The sequence below is a fragment of the Nomascus leucogenys genome, chromosome 3 (genome assembly GCF_006542625.1).
Source record: "Nomascus leucogenys isolate Asia chromosome 3, Asia_NLE_v1, whole genome shotgun sequence".
NCBI classification, from domain to species: domain Eukaryota; kingdom Metazoa; phylum Chordata; class Mammalia; order Primates; family Hylobatidae; genus Nomascus; species Nomascus leucogenys.
In genome coordinates, this window is record NC_044383.1 from 111,407,670 (window position 1) to 111,435,566 (window position 27,897).

At 41.6% G+C, this 27,897-nt stretch overlaps 1 protein-coding gene across 8 annotated transcripts in view; it reads left to right on the plus strand.

Moving 5' to 3' along the window:
• The first annotated feature begins 703 nt into the window (after positions 1–703).
• Positions 704–27,897, plus strand: part of TPD52L1 (TPD52 like 1) — a 116,166-nt gene continuing 88,972 nt past the window's right edge. For 6 of the 8 annotated variants that reach the window (XM_004087642.3, XM_030809639.1, XM_003255657.3 and 3 more), the window contains exon 1: positions 704–1,013. In XM_004087642.3, the coding sequence (XP_004087690.1) occupies positions 995–1,013 (19 nt within the window). In that variant the 5' untranslated portion in view covers positions 704–994. Of the gene's footprint in view, positions 1,014–1,288; positions 1,576–27,897 lie in introns of those variants that run through there. The other 2 variants (XM_003255661.3, XM_012506079.2) reach the window with 1 other exon arrangement.

Here is a 27,897-nt window from a genome sequence, read left to right on the forward strand (position 1 = left end):
TAGCAAGAGAACTAGAATTAGAAGTGGAGCCTGAATATGTGAGTAAATTGCTCAGTTTCATAAGACTTGAATGGTTGAGGAGTTGCTTCTTACGGACAAGCAAAGAAAATGGTTACTCGAAATGGAATCTACTCCTGGTGAAGTTGTTCACAGCATTGTTGAAATGACAACAAAGGATTTATAATTATATAAACTCAGTTGACAAAGCAATGGCAGGGTTTGAGATGATTGATTCCAATTTTGAAAAAAGTTATAATGCGGATAAAATGCTATCAACCAGCATTGCATGCTACAGAAAAATCTTTCATAAAAGGAAGAGTCAATTGACACAGCAAACTTCATTGTTGTCCCATTTTAAGAAATTGACACAGCTATTCCAGCCTTCAGCAGTCACTACCAGGATCAGTCAGCAGCCATCAACATCCAAGCAATGCCCTCCACCAACAAAAAGATTCCCATTAGGTGAAGATGATCTTTAGCATTTTTTAGAAATAAAATATCTTTTTAAGTCAAGGTATGTACATTGCTCCTTCTAGACATCATGCTATTGCATACTTAATAGACTACAGCATAGTGCAAACGTAACTTTTGTATGCATTAGGAAACTGAAAAATTCGTGTGACTCGTTTTGTTGCAATACTCGCTTTATTTCGGGGATCTGGAACCTAACCTGCAATATCTCTGCGGTATGCCCCTATAGCGCCGGGAGTGGGTGCCTTCCGCCTGCTGTGCAGAGCGCCGGCAGGTGGCGCCCAGCGGCGAGCTCGTTCCAGCTTGGTTTGGGCCAGGTGGACTGGAAGGGGCGGAGGTAACCAGAAGCGGCCAGTGGCGGCTGCCCTGCGTCCCCAACCCCCTCCGCGCAGCGCTCGCGACACGCGTGCCAGGAGTGGGAGCGAGCGGCGGGGCCAGCTGCGTTCTGAGCCTGGGCGCAGCTGCCATCTGCTCTGGGAAGCACCGGGGTGTCCCCGCCGCCCTCAGCTCGAAGTCAGCCACCATGGAGGCGCAGGCACAAGGTGAGTGGTCGCCGTTCGCCCGGAGAGTCAGGTCCTGGGGCGCGCATAAAGGCTCTTTTCCTGCACCACCTAACTTCGCTCTCGGACAGAACAGATTGGTGGCGTGCTACACGTCCAGAACTCCACTCCCACCCGCGCCTTCGGTATAATGCCTGCTCCCCAAACTCAGGATTTGCTGTGGGTCTGGGGTTCAGTAAAGTGACAGGGGATCCGCAAGTGGAGAGGCCCCTCCTCAGGAAATGCGCCCGTGGAATGCTCTACCCTCTTCCGCAGCCAGTCGCCCCCGGCCTTCCCAACCTCGCGGGTGCCCGAAGGACCTGTTGTGCCGGGTCCGGAAGGCGTGTTTCGCTCCCTTTCCCTTGAGGGAGTGGGGAGGGAATGTGACTCTTTTCGCCCAGGGCTGTGGACTCGCGGCTTGTGGCTCCCAAGTTAGGGAGTGAGGGGATCGCCCGCCGCGGGGGTGGCTCCGCAGCTTGGCTACGCGAGAGGCTTCCCGCTCCGGGACTCGCCTTCCGAGGCCAGGTGAACGTTACCGGCCCCCTGACCTCCAGCAGATCCACACGTGAGCCTCGGTTTCCCGCAATCGGGGAGCGACCTCTGCCTCCCGTGGCGCGCGGGGCCCCCGGCCGCCCAGCTCCCTGCTCACGGGGCTGCCTGCTGGAGGAGCCGGCGGTGGCTTCAAGAAGGGCGGCCTCGTATCTTGGGGTCACACTTGGAACAGGGTTGGGGAATTCCGATGGAATCGTTCAAGAATGGGGGTAAACGGACCGTGGAAAGGGGCAGATGTGGGCGAATGTGGAGCGAGAGACAGGTGGGAAGGAAACGGACTCAGTGCTCTACCTTGGGGAGCAACGCCCAGAAGGGATGGCTTGCGGAGTTCAGCCTTTAAGGCAATCAAAGCCACCATTCTTTTACACAGTAGGAAACTCTGTGTTGGCTCTTAGTATAAATAAAATCTCATTAAAAAAAAAAAAAGAGAGGTTCATGACCTGATGCGCTCGCCCTCGCCCTCTAGGGGCAGAACGCCCTGAATGAGAGTGGGTTGGCGAGTGCGTGGGCCTGGAGTCGCCCAACAGGTTTGCTGCCAGGATTACAATTGTCTGAACAGCACGAATCTTACTCGTTTGTTCCATCCTCCTAAGTCCTGCCCGTAAAGCTGCCGCTTCCCATATTTTTTCCTCTATTATGTAGATAGGAAAGGATAATTCAACCAAGGGTGAGGGCAGTTGGTCAAATTCAAAAGCAGAGGTCAGGTTGCAGGCCTTCACACCAGAACTGAAGCTGGTGGGAGCAGCACCGGAGCTTTCCAACCTGACTTGCAGATCAGAATTATTTAGAGAGTCTTCATTACTGGCCTTGGCCAACCCCATCCCAGTCAAACTGGAATCTTTGGAACCTGAACATGGGTATATTTCAAAGCTTATATTAGTGAGGTTAGAGAAGAACTATAGCAGTTAGGAAACATTCATACAACTTCTGAAGACATCTGAAACTGCAGACTGGTAACCACTGGTGTCACTGGTTTCTTTATTGCTTTGCTTTACTTCCAAGATTTACTTAACAAATATTTCAGTGCTTTCCTTTGCCAAGCACTGTGCTAAGAAGAGCAAAGACAGACTTGGTATCTGCTTCATAAAATTTACAGTAGAGGAAAAGACAAATATTAATTTGATAGCTATTTGAAAAATAACATGTAAAGTCACTGCCATGCTAATGCTAAGAAAGGGCCTCATAGTGCAGCGAGAGCCTGAAAAACTATAACCCTAGTATGCAAAAATCAGAACAGCAGATTGTTTATCGTGTTCCTGTCTCTGTTCTTCGTGCTTTGCATGTATTGAGGGACTCACATCCTGTGCGCAGCAGTCCCATAAGGTAGTTCATGTCCTCATTCCCATTCTACAGAGAGGAAACAAGCATGGAAGATATTAGGTTGGTGCAAAAGTAATTGCAATTTTTGCCATGACTTTTTAATAAATTCCTTGTTTACAGCCAGATAGGTAAAAAGTAGCAAAGTGGATGCTGTGAGGGACTCATTCTCACTCAAAGCCTATGACTTTTGGAGGAAAGGTAAAACTTCAGTCCCAACCTGAATCTCCAGCTGCCCTGTGGTGCTCTTCCTTTCCCCTCATGACTGGATGGAAACTTTGGGTGTAAAGAGGACTAGTAAAAAGGCAAATGGATATGAGAAAAGTGAACAGATTTAAGAAATACTTAAGAGGCCAGGTGCAGTGACCAGCACTTTGGGAGGCCAAGGTAGAAGGATCACTTAGAGCCCAGGAGTTCAAGACCAGCCTGGACAACATAGAGAGAAAAATCATCTCTATAAAAAATAAACAGAATTAGCTGAGTGTGGTGGCATGTGCCTGTAGGCCTAGCTACTTGGAAGGCTGGAGTGGGAAGATTGCTTGAGGTCAGAAGTTTGAGGCTACAGTGAGCCAAAATCCCATCACTGCACTCTAGTCTGGACAAGAGACCTTGTCTCAAAAAAAAAAAAAAAAAAAGACAAAAAAGGCCAGCCACGCGTGTAATTCCAGCACTTTGGGAGGCTGGAGACAGATTTTTTGCGCCCAGGAGTTTGAGATCAGCCTGGGCAACACGGTGAAACACTGTCTCCACAAAAAATACAAAAACTAGCTGGGTGTGGTGGTGCGTGCCTGTATCCCAGCTATTTGGGAGGTTGAGGTGGGAGGATCACCTGAGCCCAGCAGGTCGAGGCAGCCGTGAGCTGTGATTACATCACTGCACTCCAGCTTGGGCAAGAGGGCAAGACTCTGTCTCAAAAACAGATAAACAAAAAGAGAACAACAACAAAAAAACTTAAGAAAAGTCAAAATTGGATTGAATGTGAAGGAGGGCAGTGTCAAGGATGACCCCAGCTTCCTACTTGTACAATCAAATGGAGGATACTTACCTCTTAAATCTTCATTTGCCTAGCATTTTAAGATTTTCATTTTCAGACTTTTTGTTATTTAGAAAGCAGACATATTGAGTTATTTAAGAAAAAACTTCTCACAAACTGTTTATAGCATATATTAAAGAGAAATCTTTTTACTGAAGGGCGACAGGCTAGTCAGAGACGACACCGGTGGCAGCCAAGAGATCTTTATTGGAGAGGTAGAGGTCAGGTCGTGCGGGGAACAGAGAGAAGAGAGGAGAGAGAGAGAGCTGCTGGTGTGCTGAGTTTTATATCCCTTGGGCCTACGTGGGGCGGGTCCAAGGGAAGGCGGGAGATGCTTCTTTCTGATTGGCCCTCCTTTGGCGGGTTCAGACAGTGCCCTGTCAAGGAGGGGAGAAGAACCCGGAACCGGCGCCATTAAGGTACCCCTGTTGCCTAACATTTACCACTTGCACATTTTTTCTGGCTAAATGAATGATTTGCCTCTTAGATTCTAGATAAGACAGTTCTGTGATTTTTAAAGTGTAAGCTTCCACCTTCAGCACCGTTTATTTTAGAATTATCTAGAGTGGAGATGGCTTATCTCTCTGCCTGCTAATCTAGAGACAGGTAAAGATAAGTGAGGTTAAACAGGCAGTTGCTGATGAGTTGTATCTCATATTGTCCAGGAAGCCACCAAGGTGTTATGGACATGATTCGCCCATATAGCTCAGTAAGTGCAGCAACTTACTGCATTAGAAACTTTCCCATAAGTGAAATTATGCAAATATGTTCTTTGACTTTGTAAAATAATAGATTGCTTCCAGCAAAACAAGAGGACTTTCAGGGGAGGTGGTAGGACAGAAAACAGGAAGTGGGATTGTGGGTGGAGCTGTTCACCGAGGAGGGCTGGAGAACAATGTGGAGAGAGATGTCCACAGGAGAATGGCATTCCTATTTGCTTTCCTCTGGTGCCAGATAATTTTGCTTTAAGATAATTGATATGTTAGAGAGGGAATTGGGTTAGAAATGTAGCATTTTCCCGAAACATACAGTAGTCCTTTAAAATAAAAACTTCCTGATCCTTTTAAACTACCCTTCAATATTTTATTATTCTAAATGGAAATAACTTTGTTGTTTTCGCCTTTCCCAACGTCTTTAATGTTACAAGGAAAACTGTCTCCTTTTAACATTTGCATATATTCAAATTAATAACTATGTTAGTTTCTCATGGCCACTGTAAAAATTACCACAAACTTCGTGGCTTAAAGCAATAAACATGTGCTGTCTCATAGTTTGGAGGTTAGAATTCCAAAGTTACTATCACTAGGCTGAAATCAAGGTGTCGGCAGCGCTGTCCTTCCTTTGGAGACTCTAAGAAAGAAATCGTCTTTGCCTCTTTCAGTTCCTGGTGGCTGCCGACATTCTTGGGCTGCATCACTCCAATCTCTCTGCCTCCGTGGTTACACTGTTTTCTCTTCTGTACGCGTCAAACCTCCCTCTGCCTCTCTCTTATAAGGACACTCGTGATTTCATTTAGCACCTACCTAGATAATCCAGGATAATCTCTCTCTCTCTCTCAAGACCTTTAACTTAATCACATCTGCAAAAGGTAACATTTCCAGGTTCCAGGAATTAGGATATATTTAGGGGCCATCATTCAGTTTACTATAATAACTATTTTTTATATCCACTCAAGAAGATTCTCAGATGTCCATGAATGAAATAAAGCAATAAATATCAGATTAACCCTACTGTTTGCAAAGCCCTTTAAATGAAAATGTCATATATACCTTACATTATACTTTGCTCACAGAACATTTATATAATTTTATCTTGTTTCAGGAAGTACATAAGGCAGTTTATATGGATACTTGAAATGCAACAAGATAATGTAAATTAAAAATAGATGAAAGAAAATAAATGAGGATAAGAAGAGAAAAGGAAGCAAGGGATGAAGCTCTAGAAAAATGAATATAATCACATTACTTTTATTGATATTGCATGGAAAATAAATTCTTACTTTGTAAAGGAAGTATGGCATTTTGTTATAAAATGATAAAAGAACCATTCTTCCTTCTGTCAAACAGCAGCAGGTTCAGTCTCTTATATAGGCATAGCTTGGAGATAGTGTGGGTTCAGTTCCAGATCACCCCAAAGAAGTGAATATTGGAATACAGCGAGTCACACACATTTTTTAGTTTTATAGTGCATATAAAATTTATGTTTATACTATACTCTAGTTTATTAAATGTGCAATAGCATGATATCTAAGAAAAGGTACATACCTTTATGTAAAAGATCCTTTTTGCTAAAAATTGCAAACGATCATTTGTGCCTTCACTGAGTGATAAGTGTTTTACTGGTGGAGGGTCTTGCCTGGATGCCGATGGCTGCTGACTGATCCGGATGGTGGTTGCTGAAGGCTGAGGTGGCTGTGGCAATTTATTAAAGTAAGACAACAAGGACGTTTGTCACATAGATTGACTATTCCTTTCAAGAAGATTTATATATAGCCTGTAATGCTGTTTGGTAGCATTTTATCTGCGATAGAACTTCTTTCAATATTGGAGTCAATCCTCTCAAGCCCTGCCACTGCTTTATTGACTAAGTTTATATAATTCTAAATCCTTTGTTGTCATTTACACAATGCTGTGAACATCTTCACTGGGAGTAGATTCCATCTCAAGAAACCACTCTTTGCTCATCCATAAGAAGCAACACCTCATTCATTCAAGTTTTAGCGTGAGATTAAAATGTCATAAATTTAGTTACATCTTCAGGCTCCACTTCTGGTTCTTTTGCTGTTTCTACCACATCTGCACTTCATTTCCTCCACTGACATCTTGGACACCTCAAGCTCATTCAGGAGGGTTGGAGTCCACGTCTTCCAAACTCCTGTTAATGTTGATATTTTGACCACCTCCCATGAATTACGAATGTTCTTAATGACATCTAGAATGGTGAATCCTTTCCAGAATGTTTTCAATTTACTTTGCCCAGATCCAACAGAAGAATCACTATCTATGGCAGCTATATCCTTACAAAATTTATTTCTTAAATAATAAGGCTTGAAAGTCAAAATTACTCCCTGATCCACAAGCTGAAGAGTGGATGTTGTGTTAGTAGACGTGTGTTAGCAATGTTAATCTCTTTGTACATCTCCATCAGAACTCTTGGGTGACCACATATGATATCATTTGACTGTGTCCCCACCCAAATCTCATCTTGAATTGTAGCTCCCATAATTCCCACATGTCATGGGAGGGAGCCATTGGGAGGTAATTGAATCATGGGTGCAGGTCTTTCCCATACTGTTCTCATGATAGCAAGTCTCACGAGAGGTGATGGTTTTATAAAGGGGAGTACCCCTGAACATGTCCTCTTACCTGCCACCATGTGAGACGTGGCTTCCATCATGATTGTGAGGCCTCCCCAGCCATGTGGAACTGTGAGTCCATTAAACCTCTTTTTCTTTACAAATTTCCTAGTCTCAGGTATGTCTTTATTAGCAGCATAAGAATGGACTAATACAGATGTGTTATCAACCAGAAGTAATATTCAGAAAGAAATACTTTTTTTCTGAGCAGTAGATCTTAATAGTGGACTTAAAATATTCAAGAAACCATATTGTAAACAGTTACCCAGGCTTTGTTATTCCATTTATAGAGCACATTTTTTAAATCTATAGATTTAGAATAATTATTTATTTATTTATTTATTTGTATTTGCATTTTCATAGATGAAAGGTCTTGCTCTGTTGCCTAAGCTGAAGTACAGTGGGATCATCATAGCTCACTGATGCCTTGAACTCCTGGGCTCAAGCAATCCTCCTGCCTTGGCCTCACAAAGTGTTGGGATTACGGTCATGAGCCACTGCATCTGGTTACAGTTAGAATAATTCATAAGGGCCTTAGAATTTTTTGAATAGTAAGTGAGCATGTAACTTAAAGTCACCAGCTACATTAGCCCCTAACAAGAGAGTCAGCCTGTACTTTGAAGTTTTGAAGCCAAGCATCGACTCCTCCTCTCTAGCTATAAAAGTCCTAGCTGACATCTTCTTCCAGTGTAAGGCTGTTTCATCTATATTGAAAATGTGTTGTTTATTTTAGCCACTTTCATCAATGATCTTAGCCAGATCTTCTGGAGAGCTTGCTGCAGCTTTGGCAACAGCCCTTGTTGCTTCACCTTGCACTTTTATGTTACAGAGATGACTTTTTTTTTTTTTTTTGAGATGGAGTCTTGCTTTGTCACCCAGGCTGGAGTGCAGTGGCACAATCTTGGCTCACTGCAACCTCCACCTCCCGGGTTCAAGCAAATTCTCCTGCCTCCGCTTCCTGAGTAGCAGAGATTACAGGTGCGTGCAACCACGCCCAGCTAATTTTTGTATTTTTAGTAGAGATGAGGTTTCACCATGTTGTCCAGGCTGGTCTCAAACTCCTGACCTAAGGTGACCCACCTGCCTCAGCCTCCCAAAGTGCTGGGATTACAGGCATGAGCCACCATGCCCGGCCGAGATGACTTCTTTCCTTAAATCGCATGAACAAATCTCTGCTAGCTTCCAACTTTTCTTTCACAGCTTTCTCATTTCTCTCAGCCTTCATAAATTGAAGAGACTTAGGACCTTCTCTGGATTAGACTTTCACTTAAAGAAATGTTCTGGCTGGTTTGATCTATCCAGACCACTCAAACTTTCTCCCTAGCAGCAATAAGTCTATTTCACTTTCTTATCATTTGTGTGTTCAGTGGAATAGCATGTTACATTTCTTTCAAGAACTTTTCCTTCACATTCACAACTTGAATCAAGAGGCCTGCTTTTGATCTATCTTGGCTTTCAATGTGCCTTCCTCCCTAAGCTTAATCATTTCTAGCTTTTGACTTAAGGTGAGAGATATGTGTCTCTATGTTTCACTTGAATACTTAGAGACTATTATAGGGTTAATTGGCATACTAACAATATTGTTGTGTCTCAGAGAGTGGAGAGGGCCAGGGACAGGGAGAGAGATGGGGAAATGGGTGGCTGGTGGAGCAGTCAGAACACACAGGATTTACTGGTTAAGGTCACCATCTTATATGGGCATAGTTCATGGTTCTCCAAAACAATTATGATGGTAACATCAAAGATCACCAATCACAGATCACCATAACAGATTTAATAATAATGAAAAAGTTTGAAATATTGTGAGAGTTACTAAAATGTGACACAGAGACGTGACATGAGCACATGTTAGAAAAATGCCACCAATAGACTTGCACAACCTGGAGTTGCCACAAACCTTCAATTTGTAAAAATAATATCTGTGAAGTACAATAAAATGAAGTGCAGTGAGGTATGTCCCTAACTATTAAATTATCCAAGGAAAAAATTATTTTGCATTCTATGTTTCATATTTAAAATTTTATATTGAAGTTTAGGCAATATAATAATAAACCTCAAACTATGGAAGCAAGCTGTTATATATTTTGATTTATGATTTTTAAGAGTATTATTAAGACTATTCATACAATTTTCAAAGTTACCTCCTGTAGTTTTGTTTCCTATTTAAGTAAAGGTTTTGAAATAGGTGATGATGTATATCTTAGGTGAAGTCAGTCATTTGCAACAAATCATATACCACTGTTTTATTTTAAATTATTTTAAAATCTAATTATACAAAAAAATGGCAGCTGTTATAGTAGATGAAAACATATTTTGAATTGCCTTCCTTAGTATACACCTTATTAATTATCTGGGTAGGCAGAATCTGAGAATTTCTTCAAAAACTTATTTTTTTTTTGAGACGGAGTCTCACTCTGTCGCCCAGGCTGGAGTGCAGTGGCGCAATCTCGGCTCACTGCAAGCTCCGCCTCCCGGGTTCACGCCATTCTCCTGCCTCAGCCTCTTCTAGTAGCTGGGACTACAGGCGCCCGCCACCACGCCCGGCTAATTTTTTTTGTATTTTTAGTAGAGACGGGATTTCACCGTGGTCTCGATCTCCTGACCTCGTGATCCGCCCGCCTCGGCCTCCCAAAGTGCTGGGATTACAAGCTTGAGCCACCGCACCCGGCCTCTTCAAAAACTTATAAGCAAAGGAGTCCACTTTGGTGGCCTATAATAAAATGTGCTACTTAGTAATGTATAGTAAATAATAAATACTTCAGCAGATATTGATTCATTAAATATCTTAATAAATACTTATTAATTACTGTAGTAATAGCAAATATTTGACAAGCACATACTATTGGGAGGGAAAAGGGCATAGTGACTAAGATCCCAGGATGAAGGTAAACTGCCTGGATTTTAATTCTGCCATGTTACTTACCATTAATATGACCATGAACAAGTTATTGATTTCACTCGATCTTGGTTTCTACATATGCAAAGTGAAGACAGTAATAGCTCCAATATCATAGGATTGTTATGGGGATTTAACATGTTAATACATGCAAAGTGCTTAAAGCAGGGCCTAGCACATGGTAAGTAGTATATAAATGTTTTTTTTTTGTTTTTTTTTTCTTTTTTATTTATTTATTTATTTATTTTTATTATACTTTAGGTTTTAGGGTACATGTGCACAATGTGCAGGTTTGTTACATATGTATCCATGTGCCATGTTGATTTCCTGCACCCATTAACTCCTCATTTAGCATTAGGTATATCTCCTAATGCTGTCCCTCCCCCATCCCCCAACCCCACAACAGTCCCCGGAGTGTGATGTTCCCCTTCCTGTGTCCATGAGTTCTCATTGTTCAATTCCCACCTATGAGTGAGAACATGCGGTGTTTGGTTTTTTGTCCTTGCGATAGTTTACTGAGAATGATGTTTTCCAGTTTCATCCATGTCCCTACAAAGGACACGAACTCATCATTTTTTTTGGCTGCATAGTATTCCATGGTGTATACGTGCCACATTTTCTTAATCCAGTCTATTGTTGTTGGACATTTGGGTTGGTTCCAACTCTTTGCTATTGTGAATAGTGCCGCAATAAACATACGTGTGCATGTGTCTTTATAGCAGCATGATTTATAGTCCTTTGGGTATATACCCAGTAATGGGATGGCTGGGTCAAATGGTATTTCTAGTTCTAGATCCCTGAGGAATCACCACACTGACTTCCACAATGGTTGAACTAGTTTACAGTCCCACCAACAGTGTAAAAGTGTTCCTATTTCTCCACATCCTCTCCAGCACCTGTTGTTTCTTGCTTTTTTAATGATGGCCATTCTAACTGGTGTGAGATGGTATCTCATTGTGGTTTTGATTTGCATTTCTCTGATGGCCAGTGATGATGAGCATTTCTTCATGTGTTTTTTGGCTGCATAAATGTCTTCTTTTGAGAAGTGTCTGTTCATGTCCTTTGCCCACTTTTTGTTGGGGTTGTTTGTTTTTTTCTTGTAAATTTGTTTGAGTTCATTGTAGATTCTGGATATTAGCCCTTTGTCAGATGAGTAGGTTGTGAAAATTTTCTCCCATTTTATAGGTTGCCTGTTCACTCTGATGGTAGTTTCTTTTGCTGTGCAGAAGCTCTTTAGTTTAATTAGATCCCATTTGTCAATTTTGGCTTTTGTTGCCATTGCTTTTGGTGTTTTAGACATGAAGTCCTTGCCCATGCCCATGTCCTGAATGGTATTGCCTAGGTTTTCTTGTAGGATTTTAATGGTTTTAGTTCTAACATGTAAGTCTTTAATCCATCTTGAATTAATTTTTGTATAAGGTGTAAGGAAGGGATCCAGTTTCAGCTTTCTACATATGGCTAGCCAGTTTTCCCAGCACCATTAATTAAATAGGGAATCCTTTCCCCATTTCTTGTTTTTGTCAGGTTTGTCAAAGATCAGATAGTTGTAGATATGCGGCATCATTTCTGAGGGCTCTGTTCTGTTCCATTGATCTATGTCTCTGTTGTGGTACCAGTACCATGCTGTTTTGGTTACTGTAGCCTTGTAGTATAGTTTAAAGTCAGGTAGCGTGATTCCTCCAGCTTTGTTCTTTTGGCTTAGGATTGACTTGGCGATGTGGGCTCTTTTTTGGTTCCATATGAACTTTAAAGTAGTTTTTTCCAGTTCTGTGAAGAAAGTCATTGGGAGCTTGATGGGGATGGCATTGAATCTATAAATTACCTTGGGCAGTATGGCCATTTTCACGATATTGATTCTTCCAACCCATGAGCATGGAATGTTCTTCCATTTGTTTGTATCCTCTTTTATTTCATTGAGCAGTGGTTTGTAGTTCTCCTTGAAGAGGTCCTTCACATCCCTTGTAAGTTGGATTCCTAGGTATTTTATTCTCTTTGAAGCAATTGTGAATGGGAGTTCACTCATGATTTGGCTCTCTGTTTGTCTGTGATTGGTGTACAAGAATGCTTGTGATTTTTGTACATTGATTTTGTATCCTGAGACTTTGCTGAAGTTGCTAATCAGCTTAAGGAGATTTTGGGCTGAGACAATGGGGTTTTCTAGATATAAATCATGTCATCTGCAAACAGGGACAATTTGACTTCCTCTTTTCCTAATTGAATACCCTTTATTTCCTTCTCCTGCCTGATTGCTCTGGCCAGAACTTCCAGCACTATGTTGAATAGGAGCAGTGAGAGAGGGCATCCCTGTCTTGTGCCAGTTTTCAGAGGGAATGCTTCCAGTTTTTGCCCATTCAGTATGATATTGGCTGTGGGTTTGTCATAGATAGCTCTTATTATTTTGAGATACATCCCATCAATACCTAATTTATTGAGAGTTTTTAGCATGAAGGGTTGTTGAATTTTGTCAAAGGCCTTTTCTGCATCTATTGAGATAATCATGTGGTTTTTGTCTTTGGTTCTGTTTATATGCTGGATTACATTTATTGATTTGCGTATGTTGAACCAGCCTTGCATCCCAGGGATGAAGCCCACTTGATCATGGTGGATAAGCTTTTTGATGTGCTGGTGGATTCGGTTTGCCAGTATTTTATTGAGGATTTTTGCATCAATGTTCATCAAGGATATTGGTCTGAAATTCTCTTTTTTGGTTATGTCTCTGCCAGGCTTTGGTATCAGGACGATGCTGGCTTCATAAAATGTGTTAGGGAGGATTCCCTCTTTTTCTATCGATTGGAATAGTTTCAGAAGGAATGGTACCAGTTCCTCCTTGTACCTCTGGTAGAATTCAGCTGTGAATCCATCAGGTCCTGGACTCTTTTTGGTTGGTAAGCTATTGATTATTGCCACAATTTCAGAACCTGTTATTGGCCTATTCAGAGATTCAACTTCTTCCTTATTTAGTCTTGGGAGGGTGTATATGTCGAGGAATTTATCCATTTCTTCTAGATTTTCTAGTTTATTTTCATAGAGGTGTTTGTAGGATTCTCTGATGGTAGATTGCATTTCTGTGGGATCGGTAGTGGTATCCCCTTTTTTATTTTTTATTGCATCTATTTGATTCTTCTCTCTTTTATTCTTTATTAGTCTTGCTAGCGGTCTATCAATTTTGTTGATCTTTTCAAAAAACCAGCTCCTGGATTCATTAATTTTTTGAAGGGTTTTTTGTGTTTTTATTTCCTTCAGTTCTGCTCTGATTTTAGTTATTTCTAGCCTTCTGCTAGCTTTTGAATGTGTTTGCTCTTGCTTTTCTAGTTCTTTTAATTGTGATGTTAGGGTGTCAATTTTGGATCTTTCCTGCTTTCTCTTGTGGGCATTTAGTGCTATAAATTTCCCTCTACACACTGCTTTGAATGGGTCCCAGAGATTCTGGTATGTTGTGTCTTTGTTCTCGTTGGTTTCAAAGAACATCTTTATTTCTGCCTTCATTTCATTATGTACCCAATAGTCATTCAGGAGCAGGTTGTTCAGTTTCCATGTAGTTGAGCGGTTTTGAGTGAGTTTCTTAATCCTGAGTTCTAGTTTGATTGCACTGTGGTCTGAGAGACAGTTTGTTATAATTTCTGTTCTTTTACATTTGCTGAGGAGAGCTTTACTTCCAACTATGTGGTCAATTTTGGAATAAGGGTGGTGTGGTGCTGAAAAAAATGTATATTCTGTTGATTTGGGGTGGAGAGTTCTGTAGATGTCTATTAGGTCCACTTTATGTAGAGCTGAGTTCAATTCCTGGATATCCTTGTTAACTTTCTGTCTCGTTGATCTTTCTAATGCTGACAGTGGGGTGTTAAAATCTCCCATTATTATTGTGTGGGAGTTTAAGTCCCTTTGTAGGTCACTCAGGACTTGCTTTATGAATCTGGGTGCTCCTGTGTTGGGTGCATATATATTTAGGATAGTTAGCTCTTCTTGTTGAATTGATCCCTTTACCATTATGTAATGGCCTTCTTTGTCTCTTTTGATCTTTGTTGGTTTAAAGTCTATTTTATCAGAGACTAGGATTGCAACCCCTGCCTTTTTTTGTTTTCCATTTGCTTGATAGATCTTCCTCCATCCCTTTATTTTGAGTCTATGTGTGTCTCTGCACGTGAGATGGGTTTCCTGAATACAGCACACTGATGGGTCCTGACTCCTTATCCAGTTTGCCAGTCTGTGTCTTTTAATTGGAGCATTTAACCCATTTACATTTAACGTTAATATTGTTATGTGTGAATCTGATCCTGTCATTATGATGTTAGTTGGTTATTTTGCTCGTTAGTTGCTGCAGTTTCTTCCTAGCCTCGATGGTCTTTACAATTTGGCGTGTTTTTGCAGTGGCTGGTACCGGTTGTTCCTTTCCATGTTTAGTGCTTCCTTCAGGAGCTCTTTTAGGGCAGGCCTGGTGGTGACAAACTCACTCAGCGTTTGCTTGTCTGTAAAGTATTTTATTTCTCCTTCACTTATGAAGCTTAATTTGGCTGGATATGAAATTCTGGGTTGAAAATTCTTTTCTTTAAGAATGTTGAATATCGGCCCCCACTCTCTTCTGGCTTGTAGAGTTTCTGCTGAGAGATCAGCTGTTAGTCTGATGGGCTTCCCTTTGTGGGTAACCCGACCTTTCTCTCTGGCTGCCCTTAAATTTTTTCCTTCATTTCAACTTTGGTGAATCTGACAATTATGTGTCTTGGAGTTGCTCTTCTCGAGGAGTATCTTTGTGGCGTTCTCTGTATTTCCTGAATCTGAATGTTGGCCTGCCTTGCTAGATTGGGGAAGTTCTCCTGGATAATATCTTGCAGAGTGTTTTCCAACTTGGTTCCATTCTCCCCGTCATTTTCAGGTACACCAATCAGACGTAGGTTTGGTCTTTTCACATAGTCCCAAATTTCTTGGAGGCTTTGTTCATTTCTTTTTATTCGTTTTTCTCTAAACTTCCCTTCTCTCTTCATTTCATCTTCCATCAGCGATACCCTTTCTTCCAGTTGATCGCATCTGCTACTGAGGCTTCTGCAATCTTCGCGTAGTTCTCGAAACTTGGCTTTCAGCTCCATCAGCTCCTTTAAGTCCTTCTCTCCATTGGTTATTCTAGTTATCCATTCTTCTAATTTTTTTCAAAGTTTTTAACTTCTTTGCTATTGTTTTGAATTTCCTCTCGTAGCTCAGAGTAGTTTGATCGTCTGAAGCCTTCTTCTCTCGACTCGTCAAAGTCATCCTCCATCCAGCTTTGTTCCGTTGCTGGTGAGGAACTGCGTTCCTTTGGAGGAGGAGAGGTGCTCTGCTTTTTAGAGTTTCCAGTTTTTCTGCTCTGTTTTTTCCCCATCTTTGTGGTTTTATCTACTTTTTGTCTTTGATGATGGTGATGTACAGATGGGTTTTTGGTGTGGATGTCCTTTCTGTTTGTTAGTTCTCCTTCTACCAGACAGGACCCTCAGCTGCAGGTCTGTTGGAGTTTACTAGAGGTCCACTCCAGACCTTGTTTGGCTGGGTGTCAGCAGCGGTGGCTGCAGAACAGCGGATTTTCCTGCGACCACAAATTCAGCTGTCTGATAGTTCCTCTGGAAGTTTTGTCTCAGAGGAGTACCCGGCCAAATGAGGTGTCAGTCTGTCCCTACTGGGGGGGTGCCTCCCAGTTAGGCTGCTCAGGGGTGAGCGACCCACTTTAGGAGGCAGTTTGTCCGTTCTGAGATCTCCAGCTGGGTGCTGGGAGAACCACTACTCTCTTCAAAGCTGTCAGTCAGACAGGGACATTTAAGTCTATGGAGGTTCCTGCTGAGTTTTTGTTTGTCTGTGCCCTGCCCCCAGAGGTGGAGCCTACAGAGGCAGGCAGGCCTCCTTGAGCTGTGGTGGGCTCCACCCAGTTCGAGCTTCCTGGCTGCTTTGTTTACCTAAGCAAGCCTGGGCAATGGTGGGCGCCCCTCCCCCAGCCTCGCTGCCGCCTTGCAGCTTGATCTCAGACTGCTGTGCTAGCAATCAGTGAGACTCCATGGGCATAGGACCCTCTGAGCCAGGTGCGGGACACAATCTCCTAGTGTGCTGTTTTCCAGGCCCGTTGGAAAAGCGCAGTATTAGGATGGGACTGACCCGATATTCCAGGTGCCATCTGTTACCCCTTTCTTTGACTAGGAAAGGGAACTCCCTGACCCCTTGCGCTCCCGAGTGAGGCAATGCCTTGCCCTGCTTCCGCTCACGCACAGTGCGCTTCACCGACTGTCCTGCACCCACTGTTTGGCACTCCCTAGTGAGATGAAACCAGTACCTCAAGCAGAAATGCAGAAATCACCCGTCTTCTGTGTCACTCGGGCTGGGAGCTGGAGACCGGAGCTGTTGCTATTCGGCCATCTTGGCTCCACCCCCTATAAATGTTTACTGTTGCTTTTATTAGCATATGCTGAAAACTTTGCATCCATTATTTTATCAAAACCTTATAATAGCATCATGAGGTAGATACTTTTACTTTTAACTCATTTTATAAACAGGGAACTAAGAGTCAGAAAAATTAAATGAGGAAGACAGGATTCAACTCCAAGTTTAATTGAGTCCAGAGAATAAGCTTAACTACTATACTGCACAGTGCCTTAATGTGTGCTGTGCCACACGTGCAAAGGGGAAGCTAAGATGAACTTGACATGGTGTCATCTTTTCAGGCGGATAGGCAAAAAAGAGTTGAGAGTTGTGCCTGTGGGTTAACACCTAGAACTAATGAGAGGATATATTTCCATCCCAATGGGATTTTTTGAGTGCTAATGTGCTAATTGGAGCTAATTCACATTGAGGGTGATAATACCAATAATATTTTAGTGTTTTTACAAATGTCAAATACCATGGCATACACTTTTTTAAAAAGCATGTTATTTAGCCAGGTGCAGTGGCTCCTGGCACTTTGGGAGGCCAAGGCAGGAGGATCACTTGAACCCAGGAGTTCAAGACCAGCCCAGACAACATAGCAAAACCCTGCTTCTACAAAAAATAAGAAAGTAAATTGGGCATGGTGATGCATGCCTGTATTCCCGGCTACTTGGGAGGCTAAGGTGGGAGGATTGCTTGAGCCCAGGAGTTTGAGGTTGCAGTGAGCTATGATTGCATCATTGCACTTTAGCCTGGGCTGGACAAAGTGAGACCCTGTCTAAAATAAAAAAATAAGAACTAAAACAAAAAACTCCAAACATGTTATTTAATAAGTACAACAGGCTGGGTGTGGTGGCTTATACCTGTAATCTCAGCACTTTGGAAGCCCGAGGTGGGCGGATCACCTGAGGTCAGGAGTTCAAGACCAGCCTGATCAACATGGTGAAACCCTGTCTCTACTAAAAATACAAAAATTAGCTGGCGGGCACCTGTAATCCCAGCTACTTGGGAGGCTGAGGCAGGAGAATTACTTGAACTCGGGAGGCAGAAGTTGCAGTGAGCCGAGATCATGCCATTACACTCCAGCCTGGGTGACAGAGTGAGACTGTCTCAAAAAAAAAAAAAAGAAAAGAAAAAAGCCAATAATAATAACAAACTCACAAGGAAGGTAACATTTTGGTTTTACAGATGATGAAACTGAATGACAGACTAGTTACACAACATTGTCCAACTCATACAACTTGGAAGTGTTGGAGTTGGGATTTGAAATCAGAAAGTTTGACTTCATACCTTGAGATTTCAATTACCATTCTATAGGTACTTTGTATGCACAAGCAGTCAGTGTGCAAAGTTTTAAATAATGGTTTTGCTTTATTTTCTATATGATCAAAGAGGCTTTAAAGGGGCAGAATTTAATTGTACAGTTCATTTCATATGTGGGCAGGGTCTAAGTCTGGGAATATGAATGGGACTGGAGATCTTTAAGAATAAGCCTTGCGACATGTCAAGTTGCGGGTGGAGGATGCTCATTTATTAACAGCTTGCTATTTTTGTTCTGTTTTCAAGATGAAGAATTCTATAAAAATCACATGACATGTGATTCTTAAACCAATGCAGAATTTTATCACCAGCTCAAACAAAAGTCAGTTCAAATGTTACTCCACTTGGTGCTCATCCATATTCAGTCATCTCAGGACTTTAAAATAAATAAAAGTCACAGGCTCTGCATGCTTCTTTCCAGAAAGTAGAATCTGTATTCTTTAGATGCTGGCTGAAAGGGCTAATTTCAATGAGTACCGAAAAAAAGAAAGCATTTTATTGCTTCATGGACATTATAATTACTTGTTTACATGAATATGTTTTATTCATTTAACCATCTCCCAATCATACTAGCACAATAACTACTTTAAGAAAATGCCTAATAAAACTGTTGAAAAAAATGAGCCATCAATGGATTTGTCCTTAAGCGACTCTAGCCATCTCTGTGTTGAATTTTCACAGTTTGAAGCAGCAAGTGCAGAAAAGAGGGCAACTGCCTCAGTCATTGATCAGCTGGCATGCTCTCCATGCAGGCAGAGGTTCACCATTACTTCTGTTGCGAAATGTCCCCAACAACACCGTAAAGCCAGTCACTTCTTCAATTTACTGAGTTAAGCTGATCATGGTGGTGAGTGCTTATAGTCCCAGCTAATCAAGGTGCTGAGGCAGTGGGATCACTTGAGCTCCAGAGTTCAAACCCAGGATAAGCAAAACCCCTGTCTCTTAAAAAAAAAAAGATATATATATATATATATATATATATATATATCTTTTTTTTTAACTGTATATATATAGTTTTATATACATGTATATATAAAACTAAAAGAAAAAAGTAAAACAAGAAAAAATTTACCGAGTTACTATGCAGTTAAGAACACATAAAAGGTGACCTCAAAATGTGGATATTCACATCTGTCATCCTACTTTTCATTGAATATTTAAGCAATAAAGTGTAATGATTTAAAATATATGCATTAAATTGAGAAGCATTGTTAATGTACCAGGGAAGGCAGGAGAATATTTTAATGAATTTGAAATGGCTAAAAGGAAGCTTTGGGTCCTCAAGGAAAGATGAATTTTAAGCAGTTTCTCACAGTGTGAATCGTTTATAAGTGATGCATTTTGATGCAGAGGAAGTGAAGTTCCCAGAATAAAACCACAAATCTCCAAGAATACCCTTAGTCACCAACATATTGCTTCTTTCTCAAAAGGCAAAAATCTAGCACTCTGCTGTAGCCAGATCATGTACCACACATGAAAAATGCATGTATATGTTACACCTCATCTCCAAATTTACCTATGGTTATTTGTATCTTATACAAATTACAGTTTCCCTGACATATATCTAAAATATAGAAAACTCTTCAACTCCTTGGAAATACATTTTTCTTGTAATTAGACATTTCTTTTGTCCATTAATAGCAAGAGCGTCTTGTCAAGGATCATGGAAGCAGAACTGATTCAACATTAAAAAGATCTGTAAAAGTCACATGACATGTAATTCTTAGAACCAGTATAGAATTTTATCACCAGCTGCTAGGAAAAGTCAGTTCAAATATGGAATGGTTCAAATATGTTATTCTACTTGGTGTTCGTCCATACCCAGTAATCTCAGGATTTTAAAATAAATAAGTCATAGGATCTGCGTGCTTGTTTCCAGAAAGCAGGATTTGTATCCTTTAGATGTTGGCTGAAAGGACTAATTTCAATGAGTACCCAAAAAAAGAAAGCTTTTTATTGCCTCATGAGTATTATAATTACTTGTTTACATGGATATGTTTTATTCATTTAACCATCTCCCAAGCATATTCACGGAAGCAGAACTGATTCATTCAAAAGAAAAAGCCAATTTGGGATGGGGGTAGTGGGAGGAGATCTCTTCAGATCTCTCAGTTTTAAAGTCTCTGATGGTTGGATATTTGTAGTTTTTCACTGATTTTTCTCTCCGCATAAAGAGCTAATAGCTCATTGTCTATAAATATTTTCCAACATTTTGTTTTCCAAAATGGACTCGTTTCTACATAAAGACGTCATGGAAAGATGGTTTTTCTTCCTGAAGGGTTAGGTCAGCCCTGGGAAGAAAATATAGACCTTGGCTCCTGTTATTACTACCTGTAAAGTTTATTTAAAATGATTGGAAGGCTCTCATAAGCACTGGAGGGGAGGAAAAACTTTTTTTCTACCCTCTTAGGTGAAGTGCCTAGGAGCCTGTGAATTAAACTTATAGCAGACAGACAAACAGAAGAAAAAGCTTACAAAGTTATTTATTTCAAATTTTGCTTGCACAAGGGTGTCATAGAAAGAAATGAATACCCCAAGGAGTGATGAGATTTGATTTTCTGTATCATTTTACTACAGGAAAGGGAGGTGGAGAAAAGGCAATATTGAGAGAGCAAATGACTTCTTTTTTTAAAAAAAAAAAAGATAAATGGGCCCTTAGGAGAATAGATGGGAGATATGACAGTTTGTGACAATGTCTAGAAGAGAAGAAAGAGTTCCTCCCAGTGGGAGGAATTTGTGACAGCTGAGTTCTTTTGAGAACCTCTGCTTTTAGTCAGATAAAGGATTTCGGGAACTCAAATGCCTTCAGCTCAAAATAACTCTTAATGGGCTGGGTAGGGTGGCTCATGCCTGTAATTCCAGCACTTTTGGAGGCCGAGGCAGGAGGACTGCTTGAACCCAGGAGCTCAAGACTAGCCCAGGCAACATAGCAAGACCTTGTCTCTACTAAAAATAATAATTTTTAAAAATTAGCCAGGCATGGTAGTGCATGCCTGTACTCCCACTACTCAAGAGGCTGAGGTGGGAGGGTGACTTGAGCTTAGGAGGTGTTCGTCCCACAACACTCCAGCCTGGGTGACAGAGCAAGACCCTGTCTCGAAAAAAACAAAACAAAACAAAAAACAAAAAAACACTTCTTATGGCAAAGTGGCATATTTTGGGGTGGAAAACGCTGATCCCTTTCAGCACTCATCATTTGCTCATATTTTACCCAATATATGAAGGGCATTACTGGAAAGGAAAATACCTGTTTACTCTTGGCCTACTGTGTATCTGATGTGGCTTCATTCATTTATAAGATATTCCACCAGGCTCTTGTAGCCCATTCTCAACAACAGTAGCCTTCAAAGAAGGAAGTATATTCTGAAATTAGGACTTGTAATTTTCACGTGACAATTTAGAGAATATGTAGAAATAAGAATACACATTCAGAACGTGTTTGAAATATTGTTACAAATGTTTTTGAATTTTTACAATTTGCAAAGAAACCTGCATGTAGAAAATATGAGGGTGCTATTCATCAGTCAGAAGACATGTGATTACATCGTGCAGTGCTTAACACATGCACTTTACAGGTCCTCCTACCAGTAGGAGAAGACACCAAGACTTCAGCCCCTCCTTTACAGAAGTCACTGTGGCATCTACAGGGTAGGAAAACCCCATACTCAGCAGTGAGCAATTTTATACATTTGCAAAGCAAATCTTGTACTAAAAAAAACAAAAAAAAAAACAAAAAAACAAAAAAAACCGGGGTGGGTTGAGTAACAGTAAACTATCATAGAACATACATCTGAAAGGAGATTCAGACATAGTTTAGAAAAGAATTAAAGTCACAATATATTTGCCACCTTGAATTAAATTCATTTGATTATGGGGTTGGTGACTTCTTTCATTAAGTGATGGGAAAATAGATCAGTTCTATCAAGCACTGCCAGTTTATCACTTACTATCTCAAATCTTTCAATTAGACACAAATAGAACTTTGTATGACCTTTGCTAATGGAGAGCAACAGTAGAAAATTATTCATCCCACGTTTTGTGTACTTACTATTAAATATGCTTGTTTGCAATGACCTAGGAATTCACAACATATGCAAGTACAAAACCTACCTTATTGTGACATCTGGCCTCAGGAAGAGAAAGAACTTGGTGCCAGTGTTCTTTGTGTTCTTTGTGTTCTTTGACTCTTGACCCATCATAAGGGGCTCAGTAACCTCTCCCCTCAGATGATTCCCTGATACCCACCACAGGGATATCTTCTCTTCTTAGTACCCTCTTCTCTGAGTACCCTCTCCCCTCAAATGATATCCTGAGACCCACCTCAAGGGGTATCCTCTCTTCTCCGTCCGCTCTCCTCTCAAATGGTGTCCTACGCCTGCCTCTGTAGAACTGGCTTCTGTCCTTCTCAGATTTTTTTTTTTTTTTTGAGATGGAGTCTCGCTCTGTCGCCCAGGCTGGAGTGCAGTGGCACAATTTTGGCTCACTGCAAGCTCCGCCTCCCAGGTGTACACCATTCTCCCACCCCCGCCTCCCAAGTAGGTGGGACTACAGGCACCCGCCACCACACCCAGCTAATTTTTGTATTTTTAGTAGAGTCGGGGTTTCACCATGTTGGCCAGGATGGTCTCAATCTCTTGACCTCATGATCCACCTGCCTTGGCCTCCTAAAGTGCTGGGATTAAGGCCTTCTGAGATTTTTATTTGTTCTTTTTATCCCTTCTCCCACACTAAGGGAAAATAAATGTTTTGGTTTATGTAGTAGGACCTGTTGTGTATGTTTCAAACATAATGGCCCCATATAATAGCTTTGAATTTGAATTCCATTAGATTTGGAAAAAGAGAAAGTCAGCACTCACTTGCATGTGGTCACTTTCTTGCTCCCTCTTTCTTTGTGCCCTCCCCTTCCTCTCTCTACCCCCGCTTTCCACCTCCTTTTCTCTCTGTCTCTCAAAGTACCAAGTCCAGTGCTATTCTCAGTGCTCATCTTCACTGACCTATTAGCATATCTTGGCAGGGTTGCCCACTATCTGCTCCTCAAAGCACATTGTTCACTTGGTTTTCAGGATACTCAACAGTTCTCCTCCTTCTCAGTCTCCTTTGCTAGCTGCTGGCTTGCCCCAGGGATCCATCCTTGGCCTGCTTCTTCTTTCTATCTACACTAGCTCTGTTTGCCATCTCATGACTCATGATTTTGAATTGGATCCATGTGCTAACAACTCCAAAATTTATTTTTCCTGCCTGGACCTCACTTCTCAACTTCAGACTGCCTACATGATACGTCTGCATGGGTGTCTAATAAACATCTTGAATTCAACATGTCTAACATTGATCTCCTGAGCTCCCTGCTCCAAAATATCCCTAGTCCTCCTAAATTCATCCTCATTTCAGTTAATGACAACTCCATTTCAAATGCAGAAGCCCAAAACCTATCCTCCACGGTGTAGCTTTGTTTTCCCCCATTATACCCCACTTCCAGTCTGTCATGCCAGTTCTACTTTCAAAATGTATCCAGAATGGGACAGCTTCCTACCACCTCTGCTGGTATTGCCTTGGTCCCAGCCTTCCTTGTCTCCCATGTGCATTACTGCAGGAGTCTCCTAGCAGGTCTCCCTGCTTTGGTCCTGGACTGCCTTCACTCCATTCTCAACATAGTAACCAGAGTGATTCTCTCAATCATGGTGTATCATGACACTCCTTCCTTTGAAGTTCTCCAGTAGTTCCTCAGTTCACTCAGAATAAAGGTCAAAGACCTTACAATGACCTTTGCTTCTTCCTCTTTTATTTCCTGGACCTCATTTCCTAATGCTCTCTCCCTTAATTCCCTTCGCTTCCTCTTAGGAGCCTTTGAGTTTATTAATCCCTCTTCTTCAAGACGCTTCCTCAGATATCTTCTGGGCCTGCTTCCTCACCTTCTTTGGTTTTTTACCTAAATATTGCTGGTCAGTACCACCCTTAGATCTGGCAACTGGACCCAGATCTGTTGGGACAGACAGTTGTCTCTGGGTTTGTCAAGTTTCTGCACAACACGTCTTCTGATCAAAGGTATGAACAGCTCATTTTCCCTGGAGTCTCTTTTCCAGGTGTTTGCATGTCACTCACAGCAATAGCAGTAGCCACAATAACATCATTCTACCAGTTCTCTGAGGCTCAATTCCAAAAGGATGTTACAAGGGGCAGGTATTGCCTATTAATGCAGTCAGGTGTGTTACAGGGGAGTAACACTGAGGTTAGGAAACACTGAGATTAGGTTGTGTAGGAGCTATTATGTAGCCTGGAAGAATAGGAACTTTCTCTCTTAGGGGCAGATTTATTTACTATCCAGGATAATAAAGGTGATAAAGACCAGATGTTGGGCAGATTTGCTAGTAGCTCTCATATAAATCGGGGTTTCCTAATCTCAGTGTTACTCTCCAGTAACACACCAGCCTGCATTAACAAGTAATACCTGGCCCTTGTTACATCATCCTTTTGGAACTGGGGCTCAGAGAACTAGTACAAGGATGTTTCTCTGGCTACTGCTATTGCTGTGAGTAATAAGTTGTCTTTTGTCTATGACCCAGAAGACTTGTGTCTTCTGCCAATATCCGTGAAACTGGCAGGCCAATATCTTGGCTTGCAAGTAGGGTAAAATTCTGACCCTTCACATTTCTAACACCTGTTCAGAGCCTTTGGTTTTAGAGAGCCCCACTTCAGCCCTCTTCTGGCTGAACCTTTGTTTAGAGTGAGCAGCTTGTAGGCTCACCTAGAACCTGTGCCTCCTCTTCTAGACCATGTTCTGGGTATCTGAGACTCCAGAATCCCCTATCCAAACAGCCCTGAGAGTGTTGCCAGGCGTCCATGAGCCTTTCATGGGTAGACTATGCTGCCAGAATGTGTATTCCTCATCCCAAGAGATGACCAAGGGCTGGCTGATTTTGGGGGTGGCAATGAGAGTAGCTTGAACATACAGGCTAGGAAACTAGTTCTCAGGTGTGATTCCTCAACCAGCATCATTAGCGTCACCTGGGAACTTGTAAGAAATGCAGATTCTTAGGCCCCACCCATTTCTGTTTCTACCAAATCGGAAACTTTGAGAATGAGCCATTTGTGTTTTAACATTCACTCTAGGAGATTCTGATGCCCACTTATGTTTGATGATATGATGTACACTCAACAGACTAGGTTATCCACATACATGTACATAAGGCGCCTATCAATGCTTGTGGCAGACAGACCCTAAGGTGACCCCCAGTGATTTCCAGCTTCTGTTATTGATATTCTTGTATAATTTCCCTAGTTAGAGTGTGGGCAAGACAGTAACTTACTTCCAAACAATAGAATATGACAAATTGATGGAATGTAACTCCCATGATTACATCACATTAATAAGACTTCGTTTTAGCAGACTAGAGCTGAGGCCGTCCTTGTGGGTCGATGAAGTAAACAGTCGAGTTGGAGAAACCCACATGGCCAGGAACTGTGGGCAGGTTCTAGAAACTGGGTGTCTTTTAGGACATAAAGAAGGCAACAAAAACCTGGTTCTTTAGTTTTGTGCCGCCAGAAAGTGAGCTCTGCCAACAGTCTGCGTGAGCCTTGAAACAGTTCTCCTCCAGTCCAGCCTCTAGATGAGAGTGCAGTATGGCTGACATGTTGATTGCAGCTTCATGAGACCCTGGGCAGAGGACCTAGCTAAGCTGTGCCTGGATTTCTGATCCACAGAAACTCTGAGATAATAAATATGTGTTGTTTTAAGCAGCTAACTCTGTGGTCATTTGTTATGCTGCATTTGAGAGCTAACACAGGGCAGGGCTCCATGTGGGAGGAAAGGATGGGATGTATATTTTTCTTTGTGCTCTTGCCGTGCCTTGGGTTCTGCAAATGTTGGTGATGGTCTGTCATGGCCCTTCTATTTAAAACGGTACCCTTCCCCCACTGCCTCCTTCCCTCCCTCTCGCCTTCTCTCTTTCTTTCTCTCTCTCTCTCTTTCTTTCTTTCTTTCTTTCTTTCTTTCCTTTCTTTCTTTCTTTCTTTCTTTCTTTCTTCCTTCCTTCCTTCCTTCCTTCCTTCCTTCCTTCCTTCCTTCCTTTCCTTCCTTCCTTCCTTCCCTCCTTCCTTCCTCTTTCCTTCCTTTCTTCCTTTCTTTTCCTTCCTTCCATCCATCCTTCCTTCTTTCTTTCTTTCCTTTTTCTTTCTTTCTTAGACAGAGTCTTTCTAGTCACCCAGACTAGAGTGCAGTGGTGCAATCCTGCTAGTGTTAAACTTCTGGCCTCAAATGATCCTCCCATGGCAGCCTCCCACAGTATTGGGATTATAGGCATTAGCCACCACACCTGGCCTGGATTTGTGTGTGTGTGTGTGTGTGTGTGAGCGAGCAGCTATTCCTCTCTTTCATGATATATATATATTTACCTAATTTATTTTCTTCATTGTCTCTTCCCACCCCTTCTAAATGTAAGTTCTGCAGGCCCAAGATATTTTGCTGTTGGTCACTGCTTACTCTCCAGCACCTAGAACAGGGCTTGACACACAGTAGAGGTTCAATCAGAATTTATTGAATAAATAAAGTAAGCTATAATGTTTTTGAAAGTCTACTGGCTCCTGGTAAATGCTCCACTGAAATCAACAGGTTTTTCCTACTGTCTTTCCTCATTATTAGGTAATTGCATGAATGATAAAAATAAATGAGAAGGAAATAATTTCAACAAAGGAGTAAGCAAATGAAAAAATGTACTTCATTCCCTGCCCTTCCCCCATTAAAAATAATAAATTGACTCTGGGTTTGCTGTTTTTACAAGACCAATTGGTTTATCGATCAATATTGCAATTGAATGTAACCCTTAATGTCTATTAGCCTGTCTCTTCTCACTCCCTGGTGGCCTAGCTGCTGTGTGTTTGTGTGTGTGTGAGTACATGTTCACAGAAGGAATCCAAGAGGAAGAAAAGTCCAACTTCCTATTAATCTGTGCCCCATTTTCCTTTCTCTCTTTTCTTAATTACAAGGCTGCTCCTGGCTCAATCATTTAAGCCAAAGAACTTTCCACTTTGAGTCAGGCACACGATCCAAGGAATGGTTTATAGAGCAGCTTGGTTGTCCTCCCCATTGTAAATCTAAATTTTTCTCTGGGTAGTTGTTTTGTTTTGTTCTCTGCCATTTTTCTCTTGATCAAACCCTTTGGAGAGGCAGCCTGATGCAGAGAGTTCCCTGGCCCAAGAGCCAGGAGGTGCAGCTTCTGATCTTGGTTTCACCACCACTCTGCCACTCACTTCTCAGGTCCTCTGTTTGCTCACCTCTTTCTTACCCAAGAGGGTTGGATTGGTTGCCCTTAGAGATCTTGCCCAGCTCATTCTTAAGAAGCCTGTTTAAATTCCTTCAATAGGTGATGCTTTTTAAATATATATACATGCATACATACATATATACAAATACATGTATTAAGCTATTCCTTAAACTATGTTTGCTTTTTTATTTCCTATGAGGAAAGTCTGCAGTCAAGTTAGATATTTTCATTTTTTTAAGTAAGTCCTAAAATGCTATTCTAAATGCTGATACTTCTCATTTAAAGAATGACTCTGCATACTCACATAAGTAATTTCTCCAATCTGAGATGACTGTGGTCATAGAGAAGGAAGTCAGGAGGAAGAACACAGAAGAAAGCAAAGTAAAGGGCCTGTCACATAAAGGGATCCTAGTCTAGCGACAAAGAGCCTACATGTCGTCACAAAGATTTGGATTCATTTCCCAGTGCAGTCCATTATTAGCGATGTGACCTTTAACTTCCCCAAGTCTCAGTTTGCTCATCTACAAAATGGTGGAAATGGGGGGCCCCCAATGGATCTTGTGACGATTGAACGGCATGATGCAGATGAATTGCTTATGATTGTGCTTGGGTACTATTATGGCAATGAAAGAGAAAAGCGAGATTCATTTATCAATTTCTCATGAAATACGCATTTAACATCCCCTGTGCTGGGCCCTAAAGTAGGCACTAGTGAAATAGACACGAAAGAACCAAAGTCCTTTCTTTTGTGAGTTTACCACCCTATTGTTGTTATAGCAGTT